The sequence below is a fragment of the Notolabrus celidotus genome, chromosome 23 (genome assembly GCF_009762535.1).
Source record: "Notolabrus celidotus isolate fNotCel1 chromosome 23, fNotCel1.pri, whole genome shotgun sequence".
NCBI classification, from domain to species: Eukaryota; Metazoa; Chordata; class Actinopteri; order Labriformes; family Labridae; genus Notolabrus; species Notolabrus celidotus.
This window is the reverse complement of record NC_048294.1, coordinates 26,779,486-26,793,694: the sequence shown is the minus strand read 5'-3', so window position 1 is coordinate 26,793,694 and position 14,209 is coordinate 26,779,486. Positions and strand designations below refer to the sequence as shown.

General features: G+C 42.9%; 1 protein-coding gene across 1 annotated transcript in view; it reads left to right on the top strand.

Annotated features, from left to right (window-relative positions):
- The window catches only part of kdm6ba (lysine (K)-specific demethylase 6B, a), a 32,279-nt gene extending 18,740 nt beyond the window's left edge, over positions 1-13,539 (top strand). The window contains 14 exon segments of the mRNA XM_034676736.1: positions 270-1,515; positions 1,518-3,966; positions 4,754-4,880; positions 5,478-5,583; positions 6,512-6,717; positions 7,116-7,282; positions 7,371-7,439; positions 7,641-7,789; positions 7,900-8,014; positions 8,121-8,308; positions 8,390-8,531; positions 10,079-10,205; positions 11,536-11,706; positions 11,821-13,539. Coding sequence (XP_034532627.1) covers positions 270-1,515; positions 1,518-3,966; positions 4,754-4,880; positions 5,478-5,583; positions 6,512-6,717; positions 7,116-7,282; positions 7,371-7,439; positions 7,641-7,789; positions 7,900-8,014; positions 8,121-8,308; positions 8,390-8,531; positions 10,079-10,205; positions 11,536-11,706; positions 11,821-11,835 — 5,277 coding nt within the window. The 3' untranslated portion in view covers positions 11,836-13,539.
- The last annotated feature ends 670 nt before the right edge of the window (positions 13,540-14,209 follow it).

The window sequence follows — 14,209 nt, the reverse complement described above, 5'->3', positions numbered from 1 at the left end:
TCTTCTTCTTCTTCTTCTTCTTCTTCTTCTTCTTCTTCTTCTTCTTCTTCTTCTTCTTCTTCTTCTTCTTCTTCTTCTTCTTCTTCTTCTTCTTCTTCTTCTTCTTCTTCTTCTTCTTCTTCTTCTCCTTCTTCTCCTTCTTCTTATCATCTCTATGGGTATTGGGGTAAGGGGGTCTTTTGATGTATCACAGCAGGTAGCTACAGTCATTAAATCCTGATTGTTTTTAATGAATTCATTGATTTTGTTTTCTATGTGCGTCTCTTTAGGAGTCGGGCATCTACAGTGGTCCAGGACTGCTACCTCAGCACCAGCACGGCCACAATCAGGTCATAAATAGTCAGGTTCCTAAGCCCCCCCAGCATCAACGGCATGTTAGCCCTCCTCTGCCCCAGACTAACTCAACACGAACACCTGTTATTACCCCCAATCTTCCTATATCCCAGGCCTCCTGCTCCAACAATGGCTTTGGCAACTGTACCAACTCCGGTGGTGGTGGTTCCTCATCTGGACAGACCACAGCACTCCCTGCTGGTTGCCCTGTGAACAATAGAAGTAGTAACTGTTGGGAGAGAGGAAGAGAGCCAGTACCACAAACGTCCACCAGCAGCATCACTAACCCGATCCTTCAGCTGGATTCACTTCTGCAGCCAGGATGTCAAAGAGGCCAAACCATTAGTGCCAACCAGCCTCACCAACAGGGTCTGTCCAGACCAAAACAACCAACCACCAAATCCCAACCCATAAATGGCAGGACCTCATTCTACACTCAGGCTGAACAGGAGCAACCTCCTCCATTTTCCTCATCTTCTCTGTTCTCCTCAGGGCACCAGCGGGCCGGGGACAGTGTGATCACAAGCAGAGTTTTAAACCCTCTCTCTATGACTCCTGCTACCTATCGCTCAGCTTCACCCTCAAGGCTTCAACCCCTCTCAACAGTCAACGCTGCCCCTCTGCCATCCAAGCCAGCCATCTTTCCTGGTCTTGTTCATCAGCAAGACACTGCCTCGACAAAGGTGTATACTCAGCGCAAAATGTGTCCTCCAGCTCCCACCTCTGTCCCCCAGTCAATTGAAGAGGCCTTAGACAAGCTTGACGCGGAGCTTGAAGGTCATATGCAAGCTGTAGAAAGGGGGAAGAGAGACAGAGAGGACCATGAAAAGAATGAGAGAATGAGAGCAGAGGAGAGGCAGAAAATGGAATGGGAACTTATGCAAAAGCGGCAAGAGAGGAGAAATGAGCAGGAAAGGAAGAAAGAGGGGATTCAAAAGAGGGAGCTGGATAGACAGGCGGAGGAGAGGAGAAGGAAAGACTGGGAGAGGCAGGAGCGGGACAGAAAGGGGAGGCAAGACGAGGAAAGGAGAAAAGAAATGCATAGGCTGGAGGAGGAGAGAAGAAAGAGAGAACTGGAGAGACAGGAAGAGGAGAGAAAAAGGAGAGACTGGGAGAGAGAACAAGAAAAGAAGAGAGAGTGGCAAAAACAAGAGGAGGAGAAAAAGAAGAGGGAGGCGCATGAGAGAAAAAGAGGGAGCTGGAAAGGCAAGAGGAGGAAAAGAAAAAACAAAGACAGTTTGAGAGGAAAGAGGAGGAGAACAAGAGGATGGAACGAAAGAGAGAGTCTGAGCTGTCCAGTGCGAAAGGCAAAGAGCAGACGGCCATCGAGAACCTGGAGAGACTGCTCTCTGGCAGCACTTCCCCAGCACCTCCACCTCCTCCACTGTCTTCAGTCACTGCCCCCTCCTCAGGTCCGTCACCCCCAAACTCCCAGGCTTCACCCCCCTACCCCTGGCTAAGTCGTGGTGGCATACCCGCTTGTCCACTGGGCCAGTCACTCACCACTGCTACCCCTGTAGAAAGGCTGCGACCTCCCCCTCTCACACCTCAGACTGAGTATGCCAGAGAAAAGCAAAGGCAGAGAGAGATGTGGAGCAACAATGGCGGAACGATTTTCAGTCCATCATCAACTCAGAATATCTCAGGGATAAACCAGTCTCTACACCCCAACAAGCCCCCTGCCATGCAGCCTGCACCCAACCAATCCAAAGATATAGCCAGGGACAAAGAGAGCAGCCAGCGATCTTTGCCAAACCTGGCACTTAGAGAGCCCCCCAAACTGTATCAGGCTTTTCCCAGGGAGAAACTCCCTCATCCACCTCTACCCTCCAGCTCCAGCTCCAGCTCCACAAGAGGAATCCTGAACAAGCAGGGGGTAGGAAATGGAAATGACGGCAGCTTCAGCACTGACTCTGACAGTGCTCAGTTTGAGGAAGAGCCTTCTGAGTTGTCCACACTGCTTCCTGATGGTCTGGCGAACATAATGGCCATGCTAGATGAATCTATCAAAAAGGAAGAGGAGATGTTTAACAGTCAGAAGACTGAGTCAACAAGTCTTCTTGATAGCTTTTCTCCTAGTATCTCCCCAATCAAAAGTTACCTGAGTGCCCCAGACCTTATTCCAGCAACAAGGCATCAGCCAAACCATGAAGACTTTGGATCCAATCCACATGCTAGCCCTCCTGTGCTCAGCCGCCAAGGCTCACTGGCATCCCCTTGTAGTCGAACATCCTCTCTAAATGAGGAAGATGAGGATTACCTAAAACCGTCTCCAAGTGTTCAGACCCTTAAACAGCCAATGGACATGGAAATGGGAGTAGGGAACACCAGTTACCGTCACAGTGACCTGGCTAAACTTTATGGTCTCCCTGAGCAGACTAAAAGTGAGGCTGATGAGGAGGAGGATGAAGATGATTCCGAAACCCCGTCTTGCTCCCCTCCACCCCAAAGGCCTCACCTTCACCAAACAGGTGTAAACAGCATGTTCAAGTCTCTTGCAACAGTCCTAGAGAGACAGAAGTATGCTTACCGGGGTGGGCCCTTCGGGAGACCCCCTCCATCAGCGTTGGTTGGGGTTAAATATTCCTCTTCGCTGTCACTGGGCCCTGATATCTGCCGCCAGCAGCAGGGCAGCTCTCCAACATCAGAATCAATCAATCCACCATTTAGTCCTTCTTTCTCACCTCTGAAGTCCTCCCCTCATCCTCAGTTAGAGGACAAGAAGCTGAAAATAGAGGATGCTGATGTCTGGAGAGATGATGAAGAAACAACACAGAGAAGGATGAACTTCAGGGAAGAGAAGAGTGCTCATACCATCTTAAATCCCAATAAGGTTGTCAAGGAGGAACACCTGTTGACCACCATCTCTGAGTCTTCTCTCGCAGAGTTAGGAAAGAGCTGTGAAGTCATGCTCAGTCGACAGTCACCCACTGAAAAGAACCTGGACAAGTCTGATGGCCAAGGCAAAGTGGAAGACAGATACAAACCTGTAAAAGTCAAGGAGCACAGAGAGAAAGACCGAAACAGGGATAGAGAGAGGGAGAAGGAGAGGAAGAGAAAGCATGGTCACAGCCACAGTAGCAGCAGGAAGCACGAAGAAAGGAAAGAGAAGAAGAAGCATCGAGAAAAGATAGATGAGAGGGCCTTCTCCTCCTCTTTATCATCATCAACTTCTTCAGCTCTTTCGCGTTCCAGCCACAAGCGTCACAAGGACGGCAAGAGCCACAAGGAGAAGAAGGATCGCAGAATCCTTGGTGACCTCAACTTACAGAGCAAGGAGGGCTATGAGAAGAACTGGAGTAATCTTTGTGCTGATAAGAAGAAACGCAATGAAGTTTCCAGTTCAAGCTCCACCACTGAAGGAGAGCATGAAGAATGGACGTCAAGAAGTTCTGTAGATAGATCCTCTGAACACAAGATGGTCGCAGAGTCCGGTTCTTCATTAGGTTCAACAGACTTCCTGAAACTGAAGGCGCTGTCAGATGGTCCACCCAAGGAGCTGAAGATCCGGCTGATCAAGGTAGAGAGTGGTGACAGGGAGACATTCATCGCCTCGGAAGTGGAAGAAAAAAGGATTCCATTGGAGGAGATAAGCATCAAGAACTCTGCTGGAGAAATTATTAGGTCTTGCAAGTAAGTGATCTGTGGAATAAGATTGATTTCAGAAATGTACAGTTAATTTCTCATTTAAATGTGTGTATTCTGTTTTAATTCATGGACTTAGAAGTTTGTCACATTTTACACACAACCTTATGAGATAGATGGATATTAAAACAAACAATGCAGTCAGAGTGGTACATGTGTTTTGAGCTAAGGGAAGTGACCCTTTCAGGACAAGTGGCAAGCTACTGCAGCGAGAATTGAAGCCAATGTGGAAGCGTTACAAACGCAGCTTCTCAAGTACCCGGAAGTATCAGAAACCACATACACACCCATTGAAAGAGCTGATCTTTACAGCAGAAATAAACATGTTCACAGCCTGGTTCAAAAACAAGAGTGTGGTCTGGATAGCTCATTTCTCGATCGGCACACACTGTACAGGATGAATTTATTAATAACGTGGCAATTTCAAAGATATTAAGTTTACGAGTTTTCCATAATGAGGGGCACAACTGACTTGATTGACAGGCAGGAACACTGTAGCTATTAGCGAGGATGCTAAAGGCCCGCCTCTTCACCTCACACTAGTTCAACAGCAGTTATGTTGAGTTCAGCATTTCCAATATGGCTCCCACCGCCGATTGGCTTCAAAACAGTGCTTCTGAAACAGATGAGTGACGTCATGGATACTACATCCATTATTTATACAGTCTATGATCCAGTAGCTTACACTGTATAACCGGCACACTGTAGACATTTTACATCTTTTGCCTTTATATTTGCATTTCTTTAAATGTTCTCTTCTGTTTTTTTATTTTAGGGGGTCAAGAGTAAAAGGAAAGTTCAGAGAGTCGTTCTTGCTCCCAGCCTTCTCTGTGAAGCCCATCATGAACGCAGAGGAACCCATCCCCAGAGAGAAGCTGAATCCTCCTACACCCAGTATCTATGTACGTCCTATACCCGCTCCTTTTATTAGAAATAGGAAATCAACACAAATTAACACATCATGTGTTATTATTTATGGCAATAATAAGAGCAAACTACAAACAGTATATTTTCAAGCACAAATGACTAATAAATTAAAAGAGGCCAGATGAAGACAAATAATCTAAATTTATATCAATCAATCAATCTTTATTTGTATAGCGCCAAATCAGGACTCAGTCTGATCTCATCTTAATTAAGCATGAGCATTGCACCTTGCAGTGTTTAGCAAGTTACAGTGGCAAGGACAAACTTCCTTTAACAGGCAGAAACCTCTAGCAGGACCAGACTCAATGTTATAGAAGAAAGCTCTACAGATATGAAGCATCATGTGGAATTGTCTTTACATGTTAAAAAAAATCCAGTGTATTAGTTTTACTGGGATTTTCACATTTTTAGTTACTGGTGGGTTAAATCCTCACCAAGTCATCCCTACACTAGAACAACTGCTACTCAGTTTCCATACCCCTTTGTGTGTCTGTGCTTCCGTCTTGTGGTGATTCATTGTACATGGAGACCACTTTAAGTGCCCCAGTTCACGTCATGATTTTTGTCTACAGTTGGAGAGTAAGCGGGATGCCTTCTCCCCCGTGCTGCTGCAGTTCTGTACAGACCCCAAAAATCCTGTTACTGTCATCAGAGGCCTGGCTGGATCCCTACGACTCAGTAAGTTGCTCTGTTTGAAACTCATCAAAGGGTTTCCTGACATTTTAGAACTGGGGCGTCAAACTCATTTCAGTTCAGGGGCCACATACAGCCCTAGTTGATCTGAAGTGGGCCGGACCAGTAAAATCATAACATAATAACCTATGAATAACAACAACTCTACATTTTCCCTTTGTTTTAGTGCAAAAAAGTATATTCTGAAAATATTCACATTTAATGAACTATCTTTCTACAAAAACAGCTGTTGTATTTTTCACCACGATGAGTCTCATAGTGGGCAGAATATGATATTCTTTAAGCCCTGAAACCTGCTGCAGACACACCAAACACACAGGTTACTATTATGGACCCCTCAGCTCCAGCATGAACAGTTTGCTTGCTGGACAGTGTTGTATGCTGGGGTGTAGTGCTAGTGTTAGTAGTGATGGAGCGCGCCTGTGACGCATGCACTTGTATGGTAAACACGGGCACGCGATCCACAGCTCCTGCCGTGACGAGTTTACATATGCGTTAACTTTAGTGCTACTTGGATCATCTTATAGTGCTCTAAAAAGCCTTTATGAATCTGAACCGGATTATGCAAACAGCAAGTAATCTATTTTCTCACTTTGAGAAAAAAATCCTGCAAAAAAAGCACAGATCAGGTGCGCTCTGTCAGCACTCTGATTTTATGCAACCCCTAGAGGATCAATCTGAAATAGTAGTTACTTTGATTGAAAAATTGCAGTTAATGTCTTCTCTGTAATTTCCGTGGGCCGCATGTTTGACACCCCTGTTTTAGAATAAAAATAACAAAGATAAGCTTGTTGTTGAATCTCATAGCTTCTCTTCTGACACTGCTCTTTTAAGCTCGGAGACAAAAACAGACCATGTTTGTGTTCTCACAAAGCACACGTATATGCCTAATGTTCCTTTTTATCTCTGTCAGACCTCGGACTGTTTTCTACAAAGTCACTGGTGGAAGCCAATGCCGAGCAGGCAGTAGAGGTGAGGACTCAGGTTCAGCAGCCTGCTGATGAAAACTGGGACCCCAGTGGGACAGGTCAGACATGGCCCTGCGAGAGCAGCCGCTCCCACACCACAATCGCCAAGTACGCACAGTACCAAGCCTCCAGCTTCCAAGAGAGTCTGCAGGTGAGGGACCAGGTCTACTTCTTCAATTTACTGTCCTTCAAGACATTTAAATTCATTTAAAGCTGTTATACACCACCAGTCAAAAGTTTGGACACACCTTCTCATTTAATGGTTTTTATTTATTTTAATTATTTTCAACATTGTTGATTAATACTGAAGACATCAAAACTATGAAATAATCTGGTTTAACCATAATCTGTGTCCATTGTGTACTAACCCTACCTTTGAACAACACAACTGATGGTCTTAAACACATTAAGAAGGCAAGTCATTCTACAAATTTACTCTTGACAAGGCTCATGGTTCCAAACTTTGAACTGCTGGTGTATGTAAGGGGTCCGACCCTGTGTTTTTTCATTCTGTGCACTTCTTTAGCTGATTTAAAATGATCATTTTAGGAGGAAAAGGGCAGTGATGAGGAGGAGGATTATGATGATGAGAAAGAGAAGGAGAAGGAAAAGGAAAAGGAAAAGGAAAAGGAGAAGGAGAAGGAGAAGGAGAGGGAGAAGAAGCCATCCAATAACAGCGATACTGTCAGCAAGGACAGCTCTAAAGAAAGCACTGGGTAAGAACAGTAAAGATTTCCACAACACCTCCGTGTTTTTCTCGTTCTGGAAATGCTTCAATCTAACCGCCCTCCTCTCTTTCCTCAGCACGGAGCAGAAGTCAGTGGGAAAGATCATTAAATTTGGTACCAACATTGACCTCTCAGATCCAAAGAGGTAAGTAAGCACCTCCTAGCAGCAGACAGTATGACTCTGATCTTCATCACATAAAACTGGGTTTGAAGTTCCACTGCCCTCTCGTGGCCATGCTTCAGAACTGCAGACACATTTGACATGCTTGCGTTTAAAGTTGCTCCATGTATCTTAATTATGTGGGTAAAGATTACAGTGTGGTTCTGACCTGCTGTCTCTGCTTAGGTGGAAGCCACAACTTCAGGAGTTGCAGAAGCTGCCAGCATTCATGCGTGTAGCATCAAGTGGAAACATGCTGAGCCATGTTGGACACACCATTCTGGGCATGAACACTGTTCAGCTTTACATGAAAGTTCCAGGGAGCCGAACGCCAGGTAACAGATCATTTTTGACTATTGAAATGGGGAGTAGATATTTGAAGTTACTGCTTGGAATACGATTATTTTAAATTCTGAATATGGGATGTTCCATCCTTGTATAACAGGTCACCAAGAGAACAACAACTTCTGCTCAGTGAACATCAACATCGGCCCTGGAGACTGCGAGTGGTTCTCTGTTCATGAAAACTACTGGCATGCCATTAATGACTTTTGTGAAAAGTAAGTAATAAATGGAAGAATGCAAGTTTGCCTGAACATTTGATCATTGAGACAGGTTTGAAGATAGATAATGGCTCTAATACAACTTTTCCTCATGTGTGTTCAGGCATGGAGTAGATTACTTAACAGGGTCCTGGTGGCCAGTGTTAGAGGATCTCTACAAGGCCAACATACCCGTGTATCGCTTCATCCAGCGGCCTGGAGACCTGGTGTGGATCAACGCTGGAACCGTTCACTGGGTTCAGGCTGTTGGCTGGTGCAACAACATCGCCTGGAATGTGGGACCTCTCAGTTGTGAGTGATTGCAGATTACTTTCATCAGCAGTAAGAAGATTTTGTTTTGTTTCGCTAACAGTGTTTCATGCACATCTGCAGCTTACCAATACCAGCTAGCCCTGGAGAGGTTTGAGTGGAACGAAGTGAAGAAGGTCAAATCCATCGTACCCATGATTCACGTATCCTGGAATGTTGCCCGCACTGTCAAGATCTCAGACCCAGACACCTACAAGATGATTAAGTGAGTACAGAGTCTGTGTCGTCAGCTACTTAAATGCTTAGAGCTTAAAATTAATTTTATTATTATTTATTTAAAGGGACATCTTAAAGCTGGGGTTGGTAATCAGATTTAGATCCACTTTTTGCTATACTGGTTAAAATGATCTTTCTGTCCCGATGTCAATCAATACATGATGTGTTCTTAAAAAGAGTTTAAAAAAAGCTGCTATCTACAGCCGGAGTAAACCTGGGAAAACACCAAAAAAAACAACAAACATTTCATGTTTCATGTTTATATATTTATATTTTAGTTTTCTGTGGCTACCAACCCTAGCTTTATAGCTGGGGTTGGCAGTCTCGGAAAGCTAGCATGAATTTGAATGTAGCATTTCCTCATGACTCCGTCTAACCCCTCCCCTCCCCTCGGAGCTCTTCCAAAACGACGGGTTGGTGTTTTCCCAGGTTTACTCCGGCTGTAGATAGCAGCTTTTTTTACCTCTTTTTTTAAGAACACATTATGTATTGATTGCCATCAGGACATAAAGATAATTTTAACCAGTATAACAAAAAGTGTATCTAAATCTGACTACCAACCCCAGCTTTAATGAACTTTTCAGCATTGCATCAATGTAAATATGCCAGAGTTAGCCATAAGGCTAATTTTCATCTGTAGTCCCTGGCAGGTCAAAACAGCGTTCATGGAAACAGCACATCATGATAGTATGACAATGAAAACAACAGTACATCACAAGAGCACATTTAAGTTATACAAAAGTGCAAGTTAGCACATTTGAGTGCCATTAAGCATAATCGAGAGATATGAACCCATATCAACCCTGAAGTTCAGATTTTTGGGGAATTATTTTAGAAGTGTGGATTTAAGGATCTAGATTAAGGTTAAATGTGAGGTACAACAAAATCTCTATGTTAGTAGAACGCAATGATCACTGTTAGTAACCCTAATAAAGGTAGATCAGGTAGGATTTATTAAGATGCCGTGTCACAATTCAAACTCAAAGTTATTCAGCGTTTCAAGCGCTTAGCGTCCTCTGTGCAAAAACGTCCTCAGCATCAGCTGATTTTTGTCGCAGCACTCTCGGTTCAACTTTTGGAACACTGCCGCACTTATCAGTGTTACTTCTTTATCACTGGCCAATCAGAATGGTGAAGGGGCGGGACTTCTAAAATCAACTTTGTCAACAACAATGGCAGAAGTGTTCAGGGGAGAAAAGTTATCACACTTGTTTTTTTCAAGTTACAATTTCATTGTTTAGAGCTGCTGATGCTCTGACATGATTTCTATCAATAGTTTTTGAATGAAAGCAAGTATGGAGCATACAGAGCATTTAAAACCGACCCAACAGTCACTACATGGGGAAGCTGAAGTGCTGCGGGAATACTTCCATAACCAAGCAACATTAAATGCTGAAATTGAGGTTGTGACAATCCCTAGCGCAAAAAACAGCGGCAGCTAACACCTAAGGGTGTAAAGATGCATACACTCCACTGCACACTTACAACAACTTAGTTCACAAACTTTCTGTGTTAATTTTTTTTATCTTCCACCAGACACTGCCTGCTGCAGTCCATGAAGCACATTCAGGTCCTGCGAGACCAACTGGTGGCCGACGGCAGGAAGATTTCCTATCAAAGCAGGGTCAAAGACGAGCCTGCCTACTACTGCAATGAGTGTGATGTGAGTATCCACAGTCAATCAATCAATCAATCAATCAATCAATCAATCAATCAATCAATCAATCAATCAATCAATCATCCATCAATCTTTATTTATATAGCACCAAATCACAACAAACATTATACAGAGCAGGTCTAGACCCTACTCTATGTTCTATTATTAACAAAGACCCAACATCAAGACAGGATCAGATCCAGTCCCATCAGACAGGACTCAGTCTGATCTCATCTTAATCCACCATGAGCAGAGCACTTGGCAGCATTTAGCAAGTTACAGTGGCAAGGACAAACTTCCTTTAACAGGCAGAAACCTCCAGCAGGACCAGACTCATGTTAGACACACATCTGCTGAGACCGTGTTGGAGAGAGGGATAGAGGGAGATGAAGAGAGAGAGATGATAGTGGTGAGACGGTTGTTGCAGCTGGAGTCTTGGCACGTCCACAGCAGTGACTCAGAGGAACCTACGAGACAAGGGAGCTCAGGGACTCCAGAAAGGTCTATGGTTAGTAACTCTAATGGAATAGGGAGAGTTAAAGTAAGTGATGGGGGGATGGAAAGACAGATAGAGGATCTCAGTGTGTCAGTGTGCCAGTTCCCCCGGGCAGTCTAAGCCTATAGCAGCATAACTAAAAGCTGATGCAAGCCTGATCCAGCTCTAACTATAAGCTTTGTCAAAAAGGAAAGTTTGAAGCCTACTCTTAAAAGTAGAGATGGTGTCTGCCTCCCGGATCCTGACTGGTAGATGATTCCAAGGGAGAGGGGCCTAATAACTGAAGGCTCTACCTCCCATACTACTTTTAGAGACTTTAGGTATGACAGTTAGCCTGCATGCTGGGAGTGTAGCATCCTAAAGGGTAATAGGGCACTATGAGCTCTTTAACATGCAGAAACCTCCAGCAGGACCAGACTCATGTTAGACACACATCTGCTGAGACCGTGTTGGAGAGAGGGATAGAGGAGAATAAGAGAGAGTAAGATGATAGTGATGAGACGGATATTAGTAGACAGAAACAGCTTGCTCCTAAAAATGAAAGAACACATTCTAGAGGTCCAGTTAAGGATTGTTGGACTTAGATAATGGTTTTCAATTGGTGCTATAGAAAACAAAGATTATTTGATTGAGTTTCACAGAAAAAAATGAATTCAGCATAAAGAAAAAAATAATGTTTGATAAATGATGACTCAATGATGGAACAGGACGTTTACTTAATGCCCTTTTTCTAGTATGACTGAAAATGATGGTTGTTTAACTGAACTATTTTAAAAACCTCAGGAAGTACCCTCACAAATCAACCCGATGGTTCCTGACATGTTATCCTATCTGTCATAGGTGGAGGTGTTCGATTTGTTGTTTGTGACGAGTGAGAGCAACAGCAGGAAGACTTATGTGGTTCACTGTGAGGACTGCGCGCGTCAGCGTAGCCCCAATCTGACCAACGTAGTGGTGCTGGAGCAGTACCGCATCGAGGAGTTAATGAACACATATGACTCCTTCAGCCTGGTGAGCAAACACAATGTTTCTCTTCTTAGTTTTTATGCACGTGAAATAAAAACAACCACCAATGAAACATTCATTGATGATTTTAAACCATGTCTGTCTCTTATTTCTCACCAGGCCTCCTCCCGGTGACAGACCTCCCATATTGCATCTTCTTAGCCATAACCAAAACTCCTGCAAGCCAGGACAAAAGACACAGCTTCATTTTGGTTGTCAACTTACCCTTTCATTATTTAAAATTATTTTTAGATAATTATTGCTAATACTTGCCGAACAGCCAGTTGAATACGTTTACTCATCATAACTGTTTACAAAAGAAAAACCAAGCCGCCAATTACAAACCAGTTTACTCTCAGATGGTGCTTTCAACGAGTAATCCTTGGCAATGCTGAAGTTGAGAACCAGGGGAACGTTGGTGCTGCCGTTGAACAAACTTTGGAGGGTTGTGGGGATTTTAATGGCTTATTTTGTAAGTACTAGAGAGAACTTCTTTCGGTTGTTGTTGTCTTGAATACTGAAATTTGTACATGCTGTTTGCATTTTTTGTGGGGTGCTGTCTTTTAACAATAATTAATTTATTGTTTTGTTTTTCTTAACTAGATCAGCCTAGATATATACCACATTGGCCTTGTATTTAGAAAACAGAAAATGAGAAATACTAATGATAGAGATATGAACTTTTTTCTAAAGCATTAAGATTTTAAAAATACAAATGTCGGGAACGCTTCAAAATATACGGGTTTTAATGACTGGTTGTTTTTTTGTTTGTTTTTTTCTGGTGGGGGGGCTTTCATTTGGTCCTTCAGGTTCTTGTATGTGTTGTAAATGTTGTGTTTCTTTGGATTATACTCCCTTCCTCTTGAGATTAATATTCAGCTGACACTCATCATCAGGTCTTTTGGTTCAGTTACTACATCTCTTTATGAACTCTCCTCAGAAGTCAAAACGTATTGTAACAGTGTATGCGAGCGTGTGTGTGCGCGAACGTGTGAGTGCGAGCGTGTGTGTGTGTGTGCGAACATGTGTGTGTGTATGAACATGTGTGTGTGTTGTACCTCCGATTGCTTTTTTTATTCTGACATGCAGACTTGGTATTTCAAAGATTTTTTTTTTTGCATTGTACCTTTAATTTTAAATGTTTCCTTTATTTATTGGATATCAATGTTCCCCGTTTTCATAGGGTCGTACATGTTTGCGTTTGTTCCTTTGGTTTGTTTCAGTGACCGGTTGCTCTGTAAGATCTGGATGGTGGGGGCTGTGTGTACACAGGAGGAGAGGCTGCTTTTATGCTGGTGCTTGCCTCTTCCTACTCCTGCCTTTCTCTCCCCCGATTAATATCAACGACATCTTTATCTTGAATTTAATGTCACACTTTCTGTAGACAATAGGCACACTGCTCACATAGAGAAAGAGACTAATGGAATGCTGTTTGTGGGCTCATTAAGGAAAAAAAAAACACGAAAAAAGTTTTTTCAAAAGTGTTTTGAGAAATGATAATTTTTTTATTCTGTAGGGGGCTTTTAGATGAGATTTTAATGATTTTTATGATATTATCTGTTGAATATGATAACAAAATAGATGGTGCTAAATGTTCTTTATGAACAACCTTTCTTTCTCTGTCTTCTTAAAATGAGAATTCTATTTTTCCTGTTGCAATATTACCTTACCCCTTTCCTTCTTTTGTGTTCATTTATTTATAACTGCACTGTTTAGAGAATTCACACAAACATAATTGCATACACACACACCAAACTGAGCCAGACATGTCTTAAACACTTGTGAAGTTGTGTGACATTACTATGACCATTAAATAAACACATTTTGATAAATCCAGAAGTGATCAGACTCCATCTGAATTCTTTCCAGCTGACTTGTTTTGTGGAGAAAAGCTTCGTAGCAGTTGAAACAAACTGCCATGCAGGTTAGTCAATATATAAGCATGTATTGTTTTCTTTCCAATATAACAAGACAAAATACTGAAGCAACATATCAGGTATTTGTGATTTACATGTGTACAGTTAAAAGCAGTACAGTGGTGGATGGTGAGCACAGTCATCTACTGCCAGAAGATTCTTGGTTCAGGCCTGGGCCTCTAATGTGTTTGACAGCATGTTCATCCTGTACCCCGCATAGGTTTGTGTTCTCCAATCATTTAATCACTCAATCTTTATTTATATAGCGCCAAATCACAACAAACATTATCCTCAGACTCTTTCCAAACAGAGCAGGTCTAGACCGTACTCTATGTTCTATTATTAACAAAGACCCAACATCAAGACAGGATAAGATCCAGTCCCATCTTACAGACAGGACTCAGTCTGATTTCATCTTAATCCACCATGAGCAGAGCACTTTGCAGCATTTAGTAAGTTACAGTCACAGTGTGTGCAGATAGAGAAATTAGCTTTTCAGACCTAAACTGTTTTTTGAACCAGGCTGTAAACATGTCTAGACCGTACTCTATGTTCTATTATTAACAAAGACCCAACATCAAGACAGGATAATA